This window comes from Typopeltis vanoorti, chromosome 4, assembly GCF_054136105.1.
Source record: "Typopeltis vanoorti isolate ZY-2024b chromosome 4, IOZ_Tvanoo_1.0, whole genome shotgun sequence".
Taxonomy (NCBI): Eukaryota; Metazoa; Arthropoda; class Arachnida; order Uropygi; family Thelyphonidae; genus Typopeltis; species Typopeltis vanoorti.
This window is the reverse complement of record NC_143552.1, coordinates 34,833,736-34,856,552: the sequence shown is the minus strand read 5'-3', so window position 1 is coordinate 34,856,552 and position 22,817 is coordinate 34,833,736. Positions and strand designations below refer to the sequence as shown.

General features: G+C 34.5%; 1 protein-coding gene across 1 annotated transcript; it reads right to left on the bottom strand.

Annotated features, from left to right (window-relative positions):
- Positions 1-2,380: 2,380 nt before the first annotated feature.
- LOC150107217 (uncharacterized) lies at positions 2,381-18,219 on the bottom strand. The gene is made up of 5 exons (XM_090391074.1): positions 18,153-18,219; positions 14,463-14,592; positions 12,513-12,658; positions 8,784-8,919; positions 2,381-2,650 (listed from the first exon to the last, which is right to left on the bottom strand). Exons 1-5 carry the CDS (start codon positions 18,190-18,192, stop codon positions 2,404-2,406), a joined length of 699 nt encoding a protein of 232 aa, XP_090247200.1. The 5' UTR covers positions 18,193-18,219; the 3' UTR covers positions 2,381-2,403.
- Between the last annotated feature and the right edge of the window lie 4,598 nt (positions 18,220-22,817).

Sequence of the window (22,817 nt, the reverse complement as noted above, 5' to 3'; positions counted from 1 at the left end):
ACCGTTCACAGGATAAGGTGGTCAGCCCTACTCCCGGTGTACCCTATGTCCTGTAGTGTTGAGTTCTCGAGACCGGTTTGCCTGCTTTGCGGGATGAAACACCCCAAGATAAACTGGAGAAAAATAAACCCTACACTCCACGCCCAAGACCGGCTAACTTGGCTATGGCTGAGGAACATCCTTCAGCTCCTCACGTCTCCGACGGGAATCGAACCTAGGACACTCCTTCTCCAGCCATATGGTTGCAAAGCGCACAGCCACTAGGCCAACCGCGCGGACTTTGAAAAGAAAAAAAAAAATTAGTGTAATTAAATTATATGAATAAAGAATAAATGTATTCGCAAATGTCATTAGGAGGTGTAGGACTCTTTGTTATTACGTCATAAAAAGTTTGTAATATATAGTTTAATATTCTATGCACTGTCTGGAAATCCGAAAGAGAGACAAGGTTGTAGGTAGCGCCCCCTCACAGCCCGACGGGAATTAGAGCGTGACAAGGAAGAGAGTGGCTTAGTGGAATAGGATTAAAATCAGCATGACGGTTATGATTATCAAGGCTAATTCGAAAATTCTTTGATACTTTTTTATTTTACATATTTTAGTGTAATTTTATATTCATATTTTAGTATGAATTTCTCTGCATATAAAAATGAAAGATTATCTTTAATGTGTTCTTATATCAAAACATCAAGAAAACATCAAAAATGATGTTTTCCCCTCATGGGCATCTGTCACATTCTACGACAAACGCTATCAAACACCTTTCGGAAAGGAACGTCTCAACATGTTTGAAGGCTATTTTAAAAACAACCCAATGATTTGTAACGTTCTGGACACTAATAGATTTCAAATAAAAATATGCCGACAAAGAATTTTCGACTTATTCATTTGTAAGTTAATTAGGATGATATCATTATTGACACTCGCTCAAAAATCATGAAATGTTTCTACACCCCCACTTAGCAGATTTCCTTGTTAAGGATTGTGAGTGTGAAATTTCTTTAATAATAAACTTCTTGTCGTGTTTCTGAACTTTGAAGTGTGATTATCATTCGTAATCATAAGAACACAAACGAGGGATGATCAGCAGAATTGAATGCTACTTAAGCTCTTTTGCAATCAACGTAAGTGTTAGACCTCGCAATTCTAATGTGAAGTCTATTGCTCTGCTCTTTTAGAAATGAAAATTATATCATCGTCATGTATTACTATTTAAAGAAGATATGTAACTTGCTTTACTGTTAGCTTAAATTACTGAACCCAATGAATGCCTTGTGAGCACGATTGCATGATATTTTCTTTGATGAAAAAGACCTTATTTTACATCAGGATCAAAAATCAGACAAGCTATTCTTTTTGTCAAATGTGTTTCGAATCGTTTACTGTCCCTGAAACGGAATGATCACCGATTATGCAAACAATTCGATACATGTTCGTACAATCGTTGCAGGAGAAATCGGTATCATGTGTGTGTGTGTGTGTGTGTGTGTGAAAATATACGTAGTCTTTCATTCCAATGTTAGAACAACTGCAATAATGAATCGATAATAACCTATTTGCATGTTCGTTTTTCACTCAACGCAGAAACACAAAATTGTTGTTTCTCTGTACTTGATGAGGATTTTTTTAGATTAAGAGATATTTAATCTAAAGAAAGCTTCATTTATGAAAATTGAAACACTTTGCAATGAAATATTATTCCTTTATTTGTGTAAGAATATGTGTGTGTGTCGACAATACAAATCTAGTAGTTTGTAGACCGGAACTTTCAGCCATATCTTAGCTATTAACACTGTATTATGAATCAATGGTATCTGATAGTATTGATATTTTAAGTGGTACTCGATTCTCATGGTTAATTTCTGAGCCCAACCTCTAATAATAATCAAAGTCTAAAATACCATAAAAGCATCAACTTGTGGTGCTCCTTCTAGATTATCTAACCACCTGACACGGTACATAATTGTTAGAGATTTCTAACCTTTCGTGGATGAAACTGCGATAAAAAAAAAAAAGGCAAATTCTCTTGTACAGCACTTCGTATTTCCAGTTTTGTTGGCGTGGATAGCATTTCCGCTCTTCTAGATATGAATGTTTAATAATGTGTTCATGGTAGATGAATTACTCACTTTAGACTTCTATTTAGTAGGATGGTTGTCCGACAACCATCCTACTTATTGGAGGTCTAAAGTGGCTTGAAAACTCTCCGCTTCCATCTCAGAAAGAAAATACAGATTATGTTTTAGTTGTTGAATGTAAACTGCTCTTATGAATCCTATTTGCATAAAACTTCCTCAAATATATAACAAATATATTTATTGAAATAAAAACACTTTGATGGTAATATTATACAGAATCAAGCATTGATAGACGAGCCGTTAAAAAGCCCGCATCGTCTAATCTCTAGTTCCCTAAGAACGCGGAAAGAAGTTTGGAAATCTGTGATTTGGAGGATGAACCTTCAGGTACTGTACCAGAAGCAGGGATATTTCCTTCGCATTTGGGTCCAGCAGGATCAAAACTTCCGCACACTAAGTTAGGCAGACCAGCAGTCAATGCATTTATACTTTGATCTAGTACATCAATAGCTTTTTTGCCACATTTTGCTTCCACATCAGTCATTACACAGTCGAATAGCCTCATAACACCGCTGATGGATAACAAAAGATCAAGTCACAATAATGAATAGGTTAATATGTTACAGGTTACACCTTTAACATTGTAATGAAATTATGCTATAATACTTACTGGTAAAATTTACTTTCTAAAAATAAAATTGAGGTCCAATTTTATTTTTAGAAAGTTTAATTAAAATATTTATTAGGCTTAGCAAAAGATGCATGTCATCACCAGCGAAAGATGCAATTGATAGTGATAATGCTCACCTACTATGACTTAAAGAGAGAGAGAGAGAGAAATGGAAATTGCAGAAGTTGATACAGTCCTACATTTTGGTACCTATCAGATTTGTCTTTCTTCACTTTCTGTTTTCATTGATGCTGCTCAGAATTGATAGTTTCCCAAACACCTCGATGAAAATCCGTAAATCATTAAATTCTTCATCTTCAGTTAATAAATGTTGGATTTCTATTAGAGCATTAGATCGTTATCAACTTTTGCGTTGATATCCTAATATACTTTCTCAATCAAATGTGATTCAGAATGTGATCCAAATATATTTAGTGGCTACTATTTCGCTAAGAAGTATTTCACACAATGATATATAGTTAGGGTTAGGGGAAAAGAGATGGCAGCAGTTGTCTCCCATTCTCTCCCAGATATCATTTAAAATCATTGAAGGTCTTAGGCCAGCTATATCTGAATGGCAGGGTTGGTGATTGGCGACCCCCAGTTACTAAAAGTTAATTACGGCAAAGTTGTATTGCTTTTTGTGTAGGGAATGAAGAGGAGTTGGAAGGTAGTTTTTTTTTTCTTTCATTTTACTAAATGTGCAAAAAAAAAAAAAAAAATTGTGAAGCTAACGCCATTTTGAACTTGCAAATTTGTCAGATTAAATAGCACAAAAACTTCCTTTTACGGAAACAAGATTATATTGTAATTGAATTAAAAATATGATGCGTTTTACTTTAGTATCGTTTTGCAAAATCAGTGAAGTTAGTCATCTACACACATCATGTCAACTGAAGTCAAAACCTAATAAAATCATTGAAATTAAAAATCGAAAACTTTCAGTTCCTGGTAAATTATAAGACATGTTGGGGAAAAAAATAATGCTAAACTCTTATGTTTTAAAATTTATCCAAGATATTTATAATTAACACTAAAAACATTTCCATTCAGTTCTTGCTAAGATCAAAACAAACTGTGTCATCTATTTTCCAGCCTTCACAATGATGACAGTTCACGTTTCATTTACAATTACAGTTTTGTATTTTCGACTATGTTGCAGTAAATAAAACATTGAATCTAGTGTTCTGAAGATCGCTGCAAATCAGTCTTATGTGTAAAAAAATGGAATAGAATAAAAAGAAAGCAGAAGTAGTACAATTAGAGTACTTCGTATGCCATATTATACTCACTTTTATAGACTTCTCAGCTGTTACCTTTTATTGCTTAGTGCCACGTTTTCCGGTCTGCCCACACGTTGTGAACCAAATTCCTTTCTCTCATGGCTTATACTATTCATCCCTTCACGTTACTCGAGGTGTTCACTCTACCTGGAGACCAACCAAATCCTTTTCTTTCTTTCTTTTTTTTTTTGGAGATCTCGTATTTGCTATCCTTCTGACCGAACTCAAGTCACAAAACGACGGAATAATGGGTGAGTGTTCGTCTTCCATTGAAATCTTTCTACCACAGGATCGGCAACTCCTTCTGTGGTATTCAACTTCTACTACACACAGACTCCGTTTGTGGCAATATGTTAAAGACCACCCTTCACCTCCACATATCAAAATACTTCAATGATGACCGACATATTATTATTATTCTTCGTTTATTTATGCTTCTCGATTCCACAGGATCCCATTTATCATACGTAATGCTCCTCTCCTTTAATGTTAATGAGATAATGTATTTTTCACAAATGCCAGATTCATACAATATTATCTCTAAATATTGAAAGTGCTCAACCATTTTATTTTTCCTATTGCTGTTACATATAAGTCATACTTCTCCTCTTATCACTGGATATTCTGTCTTCTGAAGATTTATCTTATTTCCGCCCAATACCTATGCCTATATAACTTTTTAATATAATCTCTGTCTTGAGCTATTATTATTAGGAGATGCAAATATGACATCTCCTAAAACTTGAATGAAATAATTTTGTCACAATTCTAAATATTCCTGCCAATCGTTTTTCAATATTTCCATTGGTATTCCTCAGTCCTGTGTTGCCCCCACTTTTGGGATATTCTAAGAATATTTATCATTTCATCTTCCGAAATTGATTCCATTATGATATTATTTGACTTTCTAAACGCCATTTTAGGTTTTAAGGTGATTTTCGTTTTTCAATACTTCTAAAACCTCTTTCATCCAGTCCTTCAATTTACACATATTTGTATTTTTATTTACCAAATAATTGTTCATTTTCTTTACCAAATACAAAATAAGTGTAATTTGGTATAGATATTTGTACAACGAATTCCTCTGATTGTTTTGCAGACTGGTCTCTTTACCCATATCTGATCTATAATACTGCTCAATTCCATAGCATACTTGTGCCCAAATTTTGATATAATTCAGAAGTACTCCAGTTCGTCTCTCTGCCCATTATACTGCAGTGGTCTTTTCAAATTACAGCCGAAGCAAACTAAGGTTATGAAGCCATTGTATTATGTTTAAATTTGCGTGTAATCTTCTGGAAATTTTGTTTGTTTTGCGGATGTAAAACCCATGTTTCCGGGAAGGGACAAAACAGCAACTTGCGTCTGAGACCAGCTAACTCGTTTTAGTTTTAAAAAGCCATTTTGAAAGGTTCATGGCTAGATGGGATTTTTGAATCCAAGTATTTCCAATTAAAGGGCATCGTCATTACGCACTAAGCTGCAGATGTTTTTGAGAAGAGAAGAAGAAAATCCTAATGAGTGCCTTTAGGAATAGATATATGGAGAATCGGTAGAGAATTGTAGAAAGAATTAGAACATTCTTCTGAAAGAGCAACTAGAGGGTTCATCTTCATTAGAGGAGTGAACAAATTCCAAATTTGTCTCAGGCAGTCGCATTAGGAGCCGGATTCACAGTGGCTAGCTTGAGATAATCATAAAGTATCACCTAACGCGTAACTTACCTGAAAATATTTCGTCGCCGATTAAGGGGGGGGGGATGTGTGTTAGAAGAGATTGCGAAGAAAAGTAAAAACAATTCTGGCTAACACTCTACATGTTTTTGTGAAATTCGGCACGTTCCTGGTTCAGGATCTGACTGCCATTTTAATGTAGGAATGTGAAGAAATACTGATTAATATTGTTGACGTTTATTTTAGAAAATTTTGAATTGGATCGGGAGACTACGAAATGAAAGTGGCCGACAAATATAAAATCATGCATGTTAACATTGTTGTATGCTAAACTCTTCCCTTATGGCACAATCTAAAAATTCTTAATCGAATAATTTGTGCTCTTTATACGTTTATTTGGTATTTATCAATAGTTTAAAAAATAAATAAATATTTTCATGCCTTTTATTCCCAAAGGAAGTAGGTGGATCTCCTTTCACCCTAACTACCTTACTGAATATTTGTAGGCTGACGGTCTCCATCTTTAGCCATCTGAAAGTGAACTCGAGGTTTCCATTGAATCAAGACTTTCAGGGGAGAAAGCATATGAAATAGGTTTGGAAATCACAACCTGGCTCTAAATAATAAGAGTGTATATTATTGTCTGAATAACGCAAGTTCTACTGTGATTTTTTAGGCTGTGGGATTGTAAACCCAGTTTTCAAAAATAAAATCCTATTTGTTCCTGATAACTATCGCCTAATGGCAAAAGCAGGGAAAAAATCTAAGTAATGTTCCTGTAATCCAGAAATGTCAAACTCAATTGCAGAGTGAGCCATTTGCTATAAAATGGCAAATGGACTGCAAAAAAGGTTGACTAAATGATTTTTAAAACAAATCCAATTTACGTCTAAAACTTGCCAGTGCATCATACATGTGGGTTATTAACTGATTTTTCCCTGAAGTCTGACATTTAAAGTATTCAAGTGTCCTCTAATATCAACTAAGAATGCTAGATCTTGTACCCATGTCTGATCATTAAGAAATGCAACATCATGATTTTTCATTTCTAGGAACAATTTGATCTCCTGTAAAAGTAAAAAAAAACTTTTTAGAAACTTATGACAAGATAACCAAGGAATCTCTGTATAATAAAATAGCCCTTCATATTCACTCTCCAGGTCTTTAAGAAATTGTGCAACTGGAGGTGATTTAGAGAGCCTGAGTATGCTACTCTTTTCCAATACTTTGGATACCTGCTGAAAAATAATACAGTGGAAAGATTGCACTTTTGGAATGTGTGGATACATTTCCTTTAACTTTGTTTGATACAAACCTTTATTTTTGCCTGTCATTGCTGGAGCACCATCGGATGTCACAGCTATGAGACTCTTCAGAGGAAGTTGGTATTTTTCCAAAATGTTCCACATGGCATCAAAACCGTCTTCCCCTGTAGTAGTTCCATGGATGGAAATCATTTCCAAGAACTCTTCAGTAATATTCATATTGTCGTCGCAAGCCCGAAGAAACAGAGCAACTTGTGCCCCGTCGTGAATATCGAAAAAACCTTCATCAAGTGCAATTGAAAAGTACTCCATGTTTCCAGATATTTCTTGCAACTGGTCATGCAGATTATCTGCCATTTAAGTTATTCCTTCGATCACAGTATTTCTGGACAAAGAAATATCACGAAATACTTGCACATTTTGGGGATATACGTTTTTGGCTGCTTTTATGGAACTCTCCTTAACCAAGGAACTCTCACTAAAAGGTCTGGAATGTTTCGCCAATAAATAGCTGATTTCAAAACAGGCTCTCACTGCCGATTCGTTGTCTTTCATAATTTTTGAAAATGTTTGTTTTTGACTTTGAAGTGAATTCTTCATACTTTTTAAGTTTTCTTCCCTCAGTTTACTCTCAATGCTTTATGAATTTTATCGTAGTCCCTTTTTATATTATATTCTTTGGCGGCACTAATTGTTTTGTTACAAATAATGCACACAATTTTGTCCTTTGTTTCAGTGCAGAAGTAATTCAATTCCTGTTTGTCTTGAAATTTTCTCCCCTCATCAGCAATTGTTCTTTTTCTTGTCGTCTTAGAAAACGACATTGCCTGGGTGAATAAATATATTATTAATAACAATTTTTATAAAAATGCACGAATAAACGTGCACAAAACTGTAGATAGACCATTGCACGATACTATTATTTTTTATTTGTAATGCTATTACAAATAAAAAATAATAACTTTTTATTATTTTTTATTTGGATTCCCTTACAGCTACATTACGTTGCTAGGTTGTCGTTGTATCGCGTTCGGTGCACTGGCATGTGCTTCAGAGATCACTGTTTGTCTGTAGCAGAAATTATTAACTCATAGCTTAGATTCACATGAGCACATTTCCTGCACATCACGTGAACAGCTGCTAACCAATAGAATTCAATTTTTTCAGTGCACTACCCGGAGCGTGCTATAAATTAACAATGAAAGCGTAAATATAGTTTACAATTTATTAGGATCAGATCTGATATTGAAATTGCGATATACATTTTTATTATTGCAATTATATTATAGCAGGTCATTACATACGTATTGTAACTATAAATGTCGTATGAAAAGGAATAAATCGAATGCTTAAATCGATACTATATTTAATCGAATATATATAACTCGCACTTTTTTGCCAAAATTGAAGCTAAAAAAATCGTGGTGCAAGATATATGAGGGATTTTCGGAAACTAAAGTTTTCAAGAAAAAACTGAAAACGGGGATAGTAATCCTAACTACTATGATAAGAATGTAATCATGTGTATTATGCGGTCGGTTGTCCTGGAGGAAGAAAATCTCCTTTTTATGTGTCTAACGCATGAATCAACTGAAAACACTCAATTGAATTTGCTCATCTGGAAGAACCTCCAGCATTAGGAATCTTTATGGCGGTTTCTCAGCTTTCTGAAGATGAGAAGTTTGAGTCAAAGCGAAATCGTTCTATCATTCACAGTTCACTGTAGACAATTCACTGATAATTAAGTTGAAATTAATTTTCATTCTCTCACGCATGCATGCGGACGCCCACGAACGACTATTGAGCATACTCACCAGCATAAAGTAGCTAAGCGACCCTCTGGTTTTACAGTAGGAATGAATTCCATCACTGCTTGTATGTCCAAGATACATTTTTTGCTGTCATCACCGGATAAGTATTCAGATAAACAAGGAGACACTTCTAGAAAATCTGAAAATATACCATAATCACGATATGAGATTTATATATTTTTTTACTAAAGTCGTTTGTTTGTTATTATCAATACTCACCACTAGAATACAGCAAAAGAAGATAATTCCTATTTCTAATTTAAAAGAAAAGAAAGAGAAATACAAAATAGTTCAGTTGATAAATGCTATCATAATGTCAAGGGGCCTTATGAAAGGTTCATAACTGAAAGCTGTTTCCGGTAGTCATGTTGGATGTTAGTTTATGCCCTAATCTAAAGTTGAAACTTTATTTTATCGTTCCGATATTCTGTTGATTAGTCTAATACAATATATTACTTTCGCCAACAGCGCTTATAGCATAACTGGAACTGTGTCATGTTCATGCGCAGTTGGGTAGTTTTCACAAAACTATCATAATATAGATTGGTTTTTTTTCTTGTTTTGCATATACTGGCAAAAAACTAAGGCTTCGGAAACTTCTCCCAAGAGTTTATTCACGATTAGACACTTCATGCAACAACTCTCCAAAGTTGTACTGTTTCATCAAGGGAGGTTCTGTACCACTCTCTTCGTATACTACTTCAAGTGATATTTGATTTATGGCAGTTTTTCAATTAAATCAATTTAATAAAGCTATTCTGGAAAAAACCTCTAAAGGTGCGGGCCCTTGCCCTTCCAAGAGTTCACTGGTGAACAATGTGAGGACTGCACAAACTCTTTCAGCACTCTCCTATCCTTTTTCTTCACTGGATATGGTATGCTTGATTGTGTTTTGCCAACGTTACGATTACATCTTTTAATAGCACATGTCGCAGTTAATGAATACTTCAATTGTACCACTGTTGGACAACTGACTGGCCAGTATAGCAGGAGATAATAACACATGGAAAATTAGCGAAATATAAACCAATTCCTACTTCCAGTACTGTACAAATTAGTGATTTATTGTTACCTCCATTGAATGTTAGTTTTCATTGAATAGTTGTTCACTGGTATTCAATATTCGTGAAAATGGGGGAGGGGGTTCTCGCTAATTTTTGAAATGTGGCGTGCGTGTTATATCAATCCTGCACACGAGAGGTCCCAAGACGCATGACACAGCAGTACCTTGTGTAGACAAGTGTTTAGGAGAAAGGATCATGTTGTTGTGTTTTCTGTAAGATCTGAAGGTTGAAATAATTGGGGAAAACAGTGTGGCTAAGACTGTTCCAAAGAGCAAAGATGTAGTAATGAAACCAGAAGATTAAAATTTAGTTTAATTAGTTTGGAGTTTAACTGTATATGAGTGTTGACCAGCAGCTGCTCATATTTGTATATGATTAAAAGAAAGTTGAGGGATTGTAGCAGACAGATCAGTGAATTACCTAAGACTAGTAAGTTTTGAGAATGAAAACAAAAATAGAGTGGAGTGTAGTATTATCAGCAAATAGCTTATGATATTTCTCTTTCCTATTTTCAAAGGGGAGGAGAAATATCATAAGGTGATAGCGTGGTAAGAATTCCACACTGCCAGACCAAATGCCGTGGAAGTAGAAAAACATTGAAAAACCACTTACGTTTCTTCGAACTTTTCCCATGGCTTGCGTCGACAGGTGGATGAGGTTAGCTAGATCTACGGTAGAACGAGATTATTATTATCCATGCTGGTGATCACTAAGTAATGGGTTAGTCTCCAAATAGTGAAACAGTTGGCTGGTGATAGTCTTTTTCATTTTTTGAGAGTATTGAGAGCAATAGTTTGAGAATTGTCTTTATCTGCATTTTTGGGCAGAGGCCGGATAAAATCTTGATTACAAGCAGGTGGATAGATGCCAGATGAATGTGAAACACAACGTTCAGGAACAACTGCAAAAATATCCAAGGCCAGGAGACTTGTTTGTATCGAAACTACTGAGTCTTTTTCTGATGTCCTTCTGACATAATTTCAGAGAAGGATGCATACTGTGAAAAGTTTGTCGAATAGTGAAAGGAGATCAGCCGCCTTGGTCGATATATATATATATATATATATATATATCGACCATTTTTATATAAAGGATATATATATAATATCTTTTATATAAAAATCCAGGGACTATATATAAATATCCACTGATGTTTAAATAGAAGAGAACTTATAGCAGTTGGCTCTTGCGAAGTCTGCTTTGGATTTCTTGAAGCTTCGCAGTTGTTACGAGGTGTAGTGTGAGCTGAGGGAGAAGCTGGAGTTTTTGACTTGAACCATTGTGTGTGTGCTGAATTGTGACTTGGAGTGCATTAGTTGTTGAAAAACAAGGATTCAGATAGGGGTTAAGGGTTGCTTGGGAAGTGGGAATAAATACTCTCATCCCAGCGAGAATAATTTCTATTATTACATCAGAAGTAATAATGACTATGAAAAACGGGACACAGATATCCCGAAGGCTATCCTAGTTGGAACCATTTTAATGCCACATGGATGTGAATGACGTGAAGAAGGAGAATCTGTGGTAAAAATAGACATCGAGAAGATTAATATCAGACTTGCCAAGAGGGAAGCAGATCGGCAGTGTATTTGGAGGCTGGTTCCGAATAGGTCCAAAGGGAGTAATGAGGATTATCTAGAATCCTGATGGGATGGTAAACAGTTTGTATTAAATCATTACTGATAGCAAGGAATAAGGCTTCTCTTCCAGCATGACTGTAGAGTTTGAGAAGAGAAGCTAGTGGGAATTGTGAGAGTTCAAATAACGAAGGAAGATTATCTCACTATTATGGTAATCACATTGCATGCGATCGACTTTTAGAGATACTTGGTCAAATAGATCGGTGAAGTAACAGGAGTTAAGAGAGTGGTGGAACCAGCAGATGAAAGCAACAAAGTGAGGTAAGGAAATCTTCAGCCAGCGTAAATCATATAACAAAGGAGTCCAAGTCCAATAACCTTTTGCATGGAACAGCAGACCTGACTAATGCACAAGTCCTATCCTTCTTATGAAAGGCATCATGGAAAATGTAGTGAAGAACGTTAAAGTGATACTGTTGCAGAGGATGGCAGTTGTGTTTCAGTGATGAATAACATTCATGTTTGGATGTTAGTTGGGGGGGGGGTTCTAGTGGTGGACATCGCTGATACTAGAACTGAGACCCCGGATGTTAATAAAGTCAATTTGAAAGTATCTATCTATATATATAAAAAAAAACTCGAGGCTCACCACTCACACACACAGGAATGCCAAGACTCCACTCATCCAAGCGTAATGTTGTACAGTACCACCTGCAGATGTATGTGTGTGTGTTTCTCAAACATTAAAATATAATCCGCATTCCATTTAAAACCTCATAGCCCATTTCGCGTTATTAGCAGCGTCATATCATAACTTTAACAAGAAAAAATATTCTGAGATACTTTAAGACACGCTTTCCACTTTAACTTTTATTGGATGATTACGTCGTCATATGTAATGTTATGTAACAGGTCATTTCTACGAAGTGATAAGTCAGATTTTGTTACGAACAGTAATAAATTAAAACAACTTAAGAAATGTGTTCTGGTCTTCATTTGAGCACCAGCTGAAATGGAGACCAGAACATTCGAAGAGTTCAAGCACTGACAGTACTATATATACTGAAGGCTGTGGATCAGTTACTTACCGGTCTGCGACTCCGATCCTGGTGTGCAAAATTCCTCCATCGGCTTCCTTGGTACTTCTGATATTATTTGAAACAACTCCTTTTGCAGTGGCGTCAAAAATTTCGAGGTGTAATTTCCAAAGCAATCTGACATTTCATTATAGGCTCTGTGGGAGGAATAAATTAATATGAAACCTTTTTATTACGAATAATTTGTATATAATTTTGTTTAATTTCATTTCATACTTAAAATCAGATTGTCAGACAAATTATATTAAGAATTGTAAATATCGCACAATAAAATTTGTTCTTAGGAGTTACAATATATATTATATACACCGCAGGAAGTACAAAGCATAACCGAACAGACTGTGCTCCAGTTGCAAAACGCACTTTTAATTATGTTGAATCTTTTTATTATTGCCCAGTGGGATTCGGCATGCCACTTGCTAATTGTTGATACTTGTAAACAGGCATTAAACATACAGACTCATTACGAAAAAGGGAAGGTGAAAAAAATATGAAACCCGACCTATCGTCCCTCGTTAAGAGGTAAATAAAGAGTTGGCTCACAAAAAACATCTATTAGACGAGAAAGGGGCTTCTAATTAATTGCCCTGTAAGGAAGATAATGAACTCTTTGTTTTAAAAGTGAAATAATTATTTAATTTATCAGATGTTAATAGTTATAAAAAAATCTAAATTTGGATCTAGGTTATAATTTTTAAAGTCCAGCAAACGTTTCTTTGCGACTTTGTATAGGAAGTTATTTTATGCTTTTTTTTTTTTCTTCTCGACTGAAATTAAGAAATCATAAGGTAAGTCGTATCTGCAAGTGGTCACTTTCAAATGTGTGTCAGTGATTCAAGTAAGCAGACAGGTTTTTCGTATGCAACGTCTCTGGGTCATTTCCTGGAGCAGAGTGTTTTATTCAAGACCGAAGACCAATTTTCATTCTTTATTTAGTTTGATCAAAAATTATTTTTTTAATATTGCTTCTTGGATGCATTTTCCTTATAATAAATCATTAGAATTTCTTTACCAGAGGCTAAGTCTTTATCTCCTTTTTTCGTAAGAGAAAAAAAATAAAAAGAAAGTAATCAGAATGATTGCTTTCTCTTGAACAAAATGATATCAAAACAAATAACAAAATACACTTGAGAGATTCATGCAGAATCACTGACATCAATGAACAGTTATTATGTGTTTATATAATGAAATGCTTCTTTTCTTTGTTGTTGACTAAGAGGGTGTAATGATATATCTAAAACCCTGCTTCACTTCTGGTCAGAAATCAACGGTAGTGTTTCGCATTCTCGATATATGATTTATGATCTTTCATAGTTGGTTGCTTTCTGTCAGAAGTTTACTAACTGCAAGTAAATGAAATAACTATGTAAGGAAGAAGAATTAATTACGCTGTTGGTATAGGTGATAATATAATTCATACATCAGCATTTAAAGAGTCTTTCCAATGCGATGATCGTTTATCAGCTTTTAGAGCGACTATACCGCCTTAGCTCAGGTTAATAACACTAAAGAATTATGATTTTAATGATAAAATCAGTCTTCATCATCACACTTACATCGCAATTCTCGTAACTGGGATTTTAACCCATCAAACCCAGCATGAATCCTACCACAGTTTGTTTGAAAAATATCAATAAACAAATACCCTTTCTTGTATAATGGGACCTTCATAACGTAGTAGAGATAATTGTTCTTCTTTTGGTAAATCACGTCTGGAATGCGAAGAAATTTTATATGGACTTTTAAGCTGAAGGTGAGTTAGCTTGTCCCTCGAGAATAATGAAGGATTTCTCCTTTAACAAAAGAAGCAAAAAACAGGAAGATAACACGCACTTAGATAAAATGCGCTGGCTTCAAAGATTAACTCGCTTCGAAATAATTTTAACTAAACGAACACCCCTCCTCCCAAGTCGTATAATGAAAAACACTTATTCCACTTACTCGCAAAACGTTTCCACTCCTTCTTTATCCACTGGAATAAGATTGTTTCCTTGGGCACTTAACATCATAGTAGCCATGCATAAATCAAGTTCTCTCCAGTGACATGATTGTGCAGTAACTTGATATCCACCTGAAAACAAATAAACAAGATTTAACATTTTAGCTTGCAATTCTTAGTGAAAATTCTCCTTTTCTCTGTCATAAATTTAGTAAAAATTTAAACTACAATTTCAGGTAAGTAAGGATATGTGATTAAATGAAAATTTACATTTGTCATGCAAGGTTTTTATTTAAGTTATTTAAAGAGGTTTCCCCTGTATTGAGAAGACAGGGTTTTGAATTCATTTTATAATGCGACAAATGCTTACATTAAAAAAAATTAGGATTTTTGTAACTGCAAACAGAGCCCGATAGGAAAATATGCATTGAAAGACACAGGACAACAAAAAGTGGATTATCAACGATAATACCAGAATTAGGCTAAAATTAACTTCCACTATCCAATACATAAATGAAGATAGTGCGTGATAGTTTAATTGGCAGTGAATGATATTTATGAGTTTTAATTAATTTTATAGCTTTAGTTATTTTTTGAAAACTTCTAAAACTTATTTAGGTCTTCTATTGAAAGAATTTACATACATATTTACGTCGCATATCGTTTCCAAAGTAACAACAAGAAAACCATTATGAATGATGAGACTGAAATCGTTCCAAGGTAATTTCGAAAGTCTGCGGGTCTTAAGCAAAGGCTTGTTTATGGATTCGCATTAAATGAACTTAAAAAATCCACCAACGCTGTTGCCGAATAATTCACGGAGTCTTCTGCATCAGTATTATCTTCGCTTATTAAATTATCCTTATTGGAATATGAGTCGACATTGCAATTTTATGAACAATCCGAAGATCTGTTAAATCCTCAAAATATGGGAAAGTGACGTTGAGTAGATGTCTGCAACTCTCCTATTGCGAAAGACGTGAAGTCTGGGTGCTTATCCGTCCTCTATCAAGTCTCACAGTTATGAGGAATTCTGACTTTCCAAGGACCAACGCGTAAACAATCTAATTACAAAAGCCTGAGGATACTTCTTTTGTTTCGTTCAAAAGAAAAGACTGAAACTAGTTGTCTTAGGAATTCGCATTTAAAATCATTTACGGGGGTAAATGCTAAGCCTGGATCGACTAGAAGGACGCTAGTTACTAATAACAGAAACAAAATTGTTCTAGAATATACTTTTAAAGCAAATGACATCTCAGTTTCTTATGTAGAAATCATTGCTGCTAAAGGACTAGGTACAAGATTTTTAAATATTTTCATTTGCAAAACTGTGGGGGAAAAAAATCCAGGAATTTTTTTCCCATATTCAGCGATAACAGAAAATCCATACAATACGATGATGGTTTCTGTATAGGCATGAGACTGCCAATGCTGATCCTGTTCAATTCCCTGCTCATAGTTCGGTGAGATATGGTCGGGAACAGACTTCATTAAATGCTTCGGTCAATTGTTGCACACAAGAAGTTCTGTTTATCCTTAGAAGCTTTCTCAAACGACAGGTGATCTCGTTCGTGACAGTCTTAGGACCAACTTTAGCCATTTAGACAAGCAAAGTGGGTTATTTTTCCACTGATTAAACACCGGGATATCTCGCCTTTTGAGAAACCAGTCAGCTTTGCTATTTTCAAAATCGTAACTCCAGCCAGACGGGACACCTACAATAAACCCTTTATGGTATTCAGAAATATCTTTTGTTTTACCCTTTGTGATCAACACTAATGATGATTACTGACCAGGAGCATTTGTAAATAGTTGCCTAGAGCACGTGGTGGCAGATAGTGACCAAGTGTCGCTACCTAAGTCACATTTACGTGTATCTGCATAAAAGGTTCTAATTCAATGGCTGGTATGTGTATCATATGAAGGAGAATAGTTAGTGAACAATAGAGCTGCATTTCTACTGTCATGATTTTTTTAAAATAAAATGAAGGTTATTTCAAAATTTTATGCTGCTTGGATTCTGACCGTGGTGCAAGCAACAGAATGGGTGAGAAGATTTTTTGTTGTGGACTCTTCTAATGCTTTGAGAGTTCTAAAAAGCATGCTAAGCGACGTAGAATTATTCTGTGGATCAGAAAGAATTGTAAAGGTTTCGTTAAGACAACATTCTGTAAATGGTAGTTTTCTGCACGTACGTATTTTTGAAAACTAATGTATCCACTCTGCCACAATAGCATAGAATATATGTAAAATTCTTTTTACTTTGGGATATTAAAAGAGGGAGATGGGGCCATGTTTTAAAACATTAAATTAAAGATTATTTAAATTCTCTTCTAAGAGTTAAAAGAACAGAGTTAAAGCAAAAATTCATGTTGGAGTGCAGAATGGAATTCCCAATTTGCCTAATCTTTAGTAAATCCTCAGTGCAAGTATATTTCACTTTTAACCTTTGAGCATGACAATGAAAAATAATAAATAAAATTCTCAAATTACATGTTTACACTGCTACCGTTTTATATGGGATAAAAAATTTGGAGACTGATCATTTGAATTAAAGCAATGCTGAGGCAACTTACAGAAGTTTAAGACGCTCCATCAACAATGAAAACTTATGAGAACTATTTCCTTTGTGTGTGTGTGTGTGTGTGTGTGTGTGTGTGTGTGTGTGTGTGTGTGTGTGTGTGTGTGTGTGTGTTGTATCACAGATTAGTTGCCTGTTTGATTATAACGTTTTTCATAATTTAATTTTATCTATTGTTAGATGGGTTTTAATACCAAAATTTAAATTCCAATTAAAAGACTTTTAAAAGTCTTGTAATTGGAATTTAAATAAATTAGGTAATAAAATCAAGTTGAATATACTTCAAAGCAATATATATATATATATATATATATATATATATATATATATATATATATATTGCCTAAAAATAAGAACATATCACTTATTTTAATCTGATGCTCTCCTTGAAAAGACGTTTATGAAACGTCGATAAATCTGATATTTTCCGAGTGGCTACTAACTTGTTTTTAAATGAAGAGGCACCTTTGGGATAATAAAATCATTTCCATTTATGATAGCTTGAACGCCAAGGACAAGTCTGGTTGTGTCTGGCGTTCGTGCTGTTTATTTTTTTATTGCAAAGCTGACGGATCATTAAGTCTTCTGTTAGATTTTAGAACCACCTGGAGAAATAGGACTAAAATGAAAATCGGTTTTAGAAACTAACTACAGTTTTTTTTTTTTCGTTCCTTATTCCTAACCCTGAGACAAATTAAAGGTAAACAAAAACTGATTATAATGTCCATTAATTAATACACAAATTTTTATGACGCATAAAGATTTCGTTCCAAAATGTATGTTAATTGCCATTAATAATTAATTATTGTATTCTTTTAACTAATTCTCACGATCAGTTTAATTTCATTCCAATTATTCATAAAGTTAATACTGTTTCTACTGAAAAACTAATACACCCCGATTGCATATCATTCACCGCTCTTAAAGAAAAGAAATAACGGAAATTATTTCGGTCTCCTTTGGCTAACTTTCGTAAAAATTCTCAATTTATGCGTTTATCCAGATATGACAAATAATGCGACTCTACTTTGGCTGATATACTTAAATTTGTTCATTCGTATCAATTACACCAAACAGAAATAACAACAACAAAAAAAAAAAAAAAACTCACCAAAGGCAACAATAAGTACGATAGTCAAAAAACACTTCATCTTGCAGACACAATCCAAAGAATCTACGACTCCAAGCTCAAACCTCTGTGTGTTTTTGCTACTCATTGAGACCAGTTTATATGAGATGCCGTCCCTTGATCACCGCCCATTTTCAATCCCCGGGGGCGGTGTGAAGCAAGAAAGTATCGACTCAGAGGGGGCCTAGAGGATTAGTAAGAGGTACGAAAGGGGAGGCGCGAAGGCTAGATTGTAGGTAAAACTTTGCTTCCTCTTAATGCTCACGTCATTCTTCCCCTTCGTTATAGCCAGCTTTTGATTCCACGCAGACTAAATTGCATCATAATAACGGTGAGCATTAATTTTCTTTGGAAAACCTTGGCGAATTGCATTCTGCTTGTGTGTGTCGTAGTTTGCTTCTTAATCACATCACAATTAGTGACAAAGCAATTTCAAGAACGATCCACAAAAGTCGTAAAACGCTCTCAGGAAACTGAGCTTTAAGAATCATTCTGGAAACTTGTTAATACCCTGCAGGTGACGTAAGATGTCATTGACAATGTATTTGGAAATATAAAAGTGTCTGAAGTGTCTTTGTTGCAGTACAAGTGACTCTTCTCGACTATTTCTCTTCCCCCCACCACCACCCCCGCCGTCCACTCAAGCAAAGGAAAGGTAAAAAGGTAGTGAATATTTATAAGTCAATATTTCTTCACGGCTTTGTTTGAGATGCTTCATGCAACGGCTGTTGGTGGTGATGCAAGGATTACTGGCCAGAAAGAAAGAAAGAAAGAAAGAATAAAAACTGTAGTTCCGAGAAAATAAATCAAAACTCCAGAAATTATAGTGAAATCTTTCAAGCAGAATAAAGATGCTATTCAGGTTTTCGTTTTATGAGGGAGAGAAAGAAATTTTATGTCTGCATCTTACAATATACACCCACCAATTACGAATCATTTTATTTTTTTTTTATCATTTTTATAATTGAATTTTAAATGATATTTCTAATTTTAGCTGGGACAAGCTATAGAAATGAGAAGCATCAAACAGAATTAATGTGAGAGAAAGAAGAGAATTTTAGGACTTATTAATCCAATTTATATCAAAAACACGCTTTTTACTGTTACCATTCGACTGAATTCATAATAGAAACTCCTGAGCCTCCTACACAAGTTTAATCAATCCCGCCACCAAGATAGCCTAAGCTATTTCCCATCAGATAAAAAAAAAAAAACTGATGAAACAAATAAACACGCAGATTAGCATTAACAATTTTTATAAATGCACTCTCAGCTATAAGTAGACTCTGAAAGAGTTCATCTGCAAATCCGATGAACAGTTACATCCTACATTGTACTCATAGCTCTGTCAACGAATAGGTGGTTTCGCTTTCCAGATGACAATGCCCAATGTTATATTTACAGCTAGTATTGCTATACAGCTTGATGTGGAGTGGCTTTGGCTGACACCAAAGGATCCATATATTAATCGAATAGAACTCCTATCGGACAAATAGAATTTCGAGTGCTAGCCAGGCCAATGTCTCCAACACTGTCTATGAATTCCTAATCGTTTTGAAGTAAGAATGGTTATACATGTTATCTCGAAACAATAGGGTGCATAGCAGGATAGAAACTGTCATAGCCAAAGGAGGACGCACAGGCTATTGAGGCGTATGTAACTTAGGTTTCGCTGAAATGTAGTAATGCCTCGACATTAATTTAACATAATGTATATAAAGTAAGTTGCTGTTTCGATCCATGTTAAATTTACCGGGACATATGGGCATAGGTTAACATATAATTTTCTCACATATTTATTTCATTAACTCGAAAAGAAGAACTCGATCTTCTTGGATTAGCCTTTCCTTTACAAGCACGTCTCATACATATCTTCATTCCCCTCCCCCTCTCATTCTCTAAAAATTTGGAATCCATTTTTGTCCTTCACTCGCCACCTATTAAATATGTATAAAGATCGCCTAACATTAGAATACTGTTCTAGTTTGTGCTGTTGTTTTGGATGGTCCATGAAAGAGTTCCTTAAATATTCTCAAGAATGTCTAGAACAGGGTAGTTCAGTTAATAAATAACTTATCTCTCATGGACTCTCAGCCCCAGCCTGGTGGCCGAGTGTTTAGCTTATCCATTCTCCAATCAGGAAGCTAAATGTTCATATCTAGCCAGGGACATGGATGTTCGTTGTTGTCCTACTAAATGTTTGTGAAAAGGGCATCTGCATTTTTCGGTGAATAAAATTAATATATAACATTGAAAATTCTATAATGAGTATATTGAGCATATGTTGAGCATATATCTAATTAAACTATCGTTTAGTGTACAACTAATACTACGTATTTCAGCATTGAACATTGCACTAAGAAAAGTTCTCTTTTGGTAAAGGGATTAAAGCCCATTAGCTTGTCATCGTTAATGTTCATAATATTTCAGTGCTCATCGTTAATGAGCACTGAAAAATTATGAATAGCGTACTAATCAGCTGCCAGAAATCTTCTAAGAACGTGGGATAAAGGCGTTGTTGTTGTTGTTGTAATTTTAAATTACAATCGAAGTAACGAAGTATTATGTGCATTATATTCGTTCTTCTGGTCACTTTGCTTATTTTACGGCACACTAAACTTAAGTTAATTTCTGAAAGGGACAAAAACATTAACGATGATATTTTTTCAATACCTTTCATGGAAATATTGCCAATAAATAATTTTTTAAATCTTATTATTATTATTATTATATTAATATTTTTTCTTTTCTTTTTTTAATGTCGAGCTACACGTTTCCAAATGCCATAATAAATCTCACTTGAGAGGAAACTAAAGAAAAGTGCCTGGTTTATTTCATGCAATAATCACATCGACACATTCGACCCACATAGCTAGTGTCATAAGTCTATTAAAAGCAAACGGGCTGATCAGTACATTAAACATGAAGCTTATTAAAGAAATAAAATATGTGTCAGACCTCAACCAGTGCATACCCTGTATTACAGATTCATTAGTAAATCAGGAATTCCAAAACACAAAGCTGGACAGCTTAATCTGTATAACTCTTTACACGAAATGATATGATGTACTGTATGTACAGAAAAACAGCCGTAACAGAAAAAGAAAGAATTCAAGTTATTCATTCTGAATTAAGCTTGAATTCTTAAGTTGATCCAACAGAATGATACACTCTGGAAAACAAAATGTCATACTCTTTCTAAAACACAAATCTGGTTTGGAAATAGTAATAGTAACTACATGTAGTTTCAAGAGAAATTAGGAACTAACACAACGAAACTATTAATAACAATCAGAAAAAAAAGAGAAGAATTTCGCTATTTTAACATGAAAACTGATATACATATCGTTGTGTGAATCAATAATCCGTTATGACCTCGCTCTTTAAGGAACAGCAGTTCAATACAGAATACAGGAAACTGATAACTTGAAACATACAACTGTGCGAATGGCAAGTTATCCAGGTAAACACTTTTCACAGCCAATAATAATAATAAAAAACTTCGTTGATACAAATAGTTCTAAATAGTCTTTATTACCACTTGCTACTGCTACAGCACTACCGAAGTGAAGAATACAAGGCAACAACTCGAATAGAAGAATCAACTAATTAGTTCGTAAACACAGAAGCAACAGATTTCCAGGAGCTACAATAATACGTGTGGTCAGCTCTTAAGAAACTACTGTATATGTTAAATGCACTTCCAGAGAACCAGCAAACAATCTCCAACAACAGAACTGCTCTTAAGAATCTCGGGAGAAAAATTTATACAGAAATTATAAATAGATGAGACAGTCGAATTAACCTTATGAAATATGAAATTAACTATATGAAATACGATTAAATCATATTTCATAAGTATAGATGTAATTATCACGGTGTCTTCAAAAAAAGGTCTAGAGTTTATAGGATACTTTTAGAATTGTAATTGTGATGTTAATAATAATCATAAATAATCCGTGGTATTTATATGGCCACGAACTGTCCAGGTTGGCTTTCGTAACCATAATTTTAGAATAAGGTGGCTAGTTACCAATGTCTAAATATGTATTTTGTGCAATCTGCTTGTATTCTTATGGACGACTTTCTTTATTTGCGGGATGAAAAACGAGAGTTTTAAAAAATCCTCCCTCCCTCATTATGAGACCAACTAAGTCACCTTCATATTATAACTTGCATGATGTGCAATTACTATAACAGAATAATTCATGTAGTATTATTAGTAATAATAATCACAGTAATCATTTATAATTATAGCTCACAGTTGCACGAGGTAAACAACGAGGTTTCGTTATTTATTATAAGCATACAGTATAAGTAAATTCAGTATTCAGATAAATATACATACTACTGCTAGCAACAGTATTTTTAACTACTGCTGCAATAGTTTATTCTCTGTCAATGAGATTACATGTGAGAATGCCATTGCTGCACCGCACTTTATCCTTTCCTGTTTCTTCTGGTAGTGTTTCACCTGTCTTCCTCGAAGCGTGTGCTGAGCTTATCTGAGGAAGATATTAGATTGTAGTTGGTTTCGTTGTTGTGATTCAGTACCTATAAACTATGTGTCGATTTAAAACTGTTTATACGTATGTTTATAGACACATACTGTGTATATAAGTGTATATGTTTATTCTAGTTAGCATG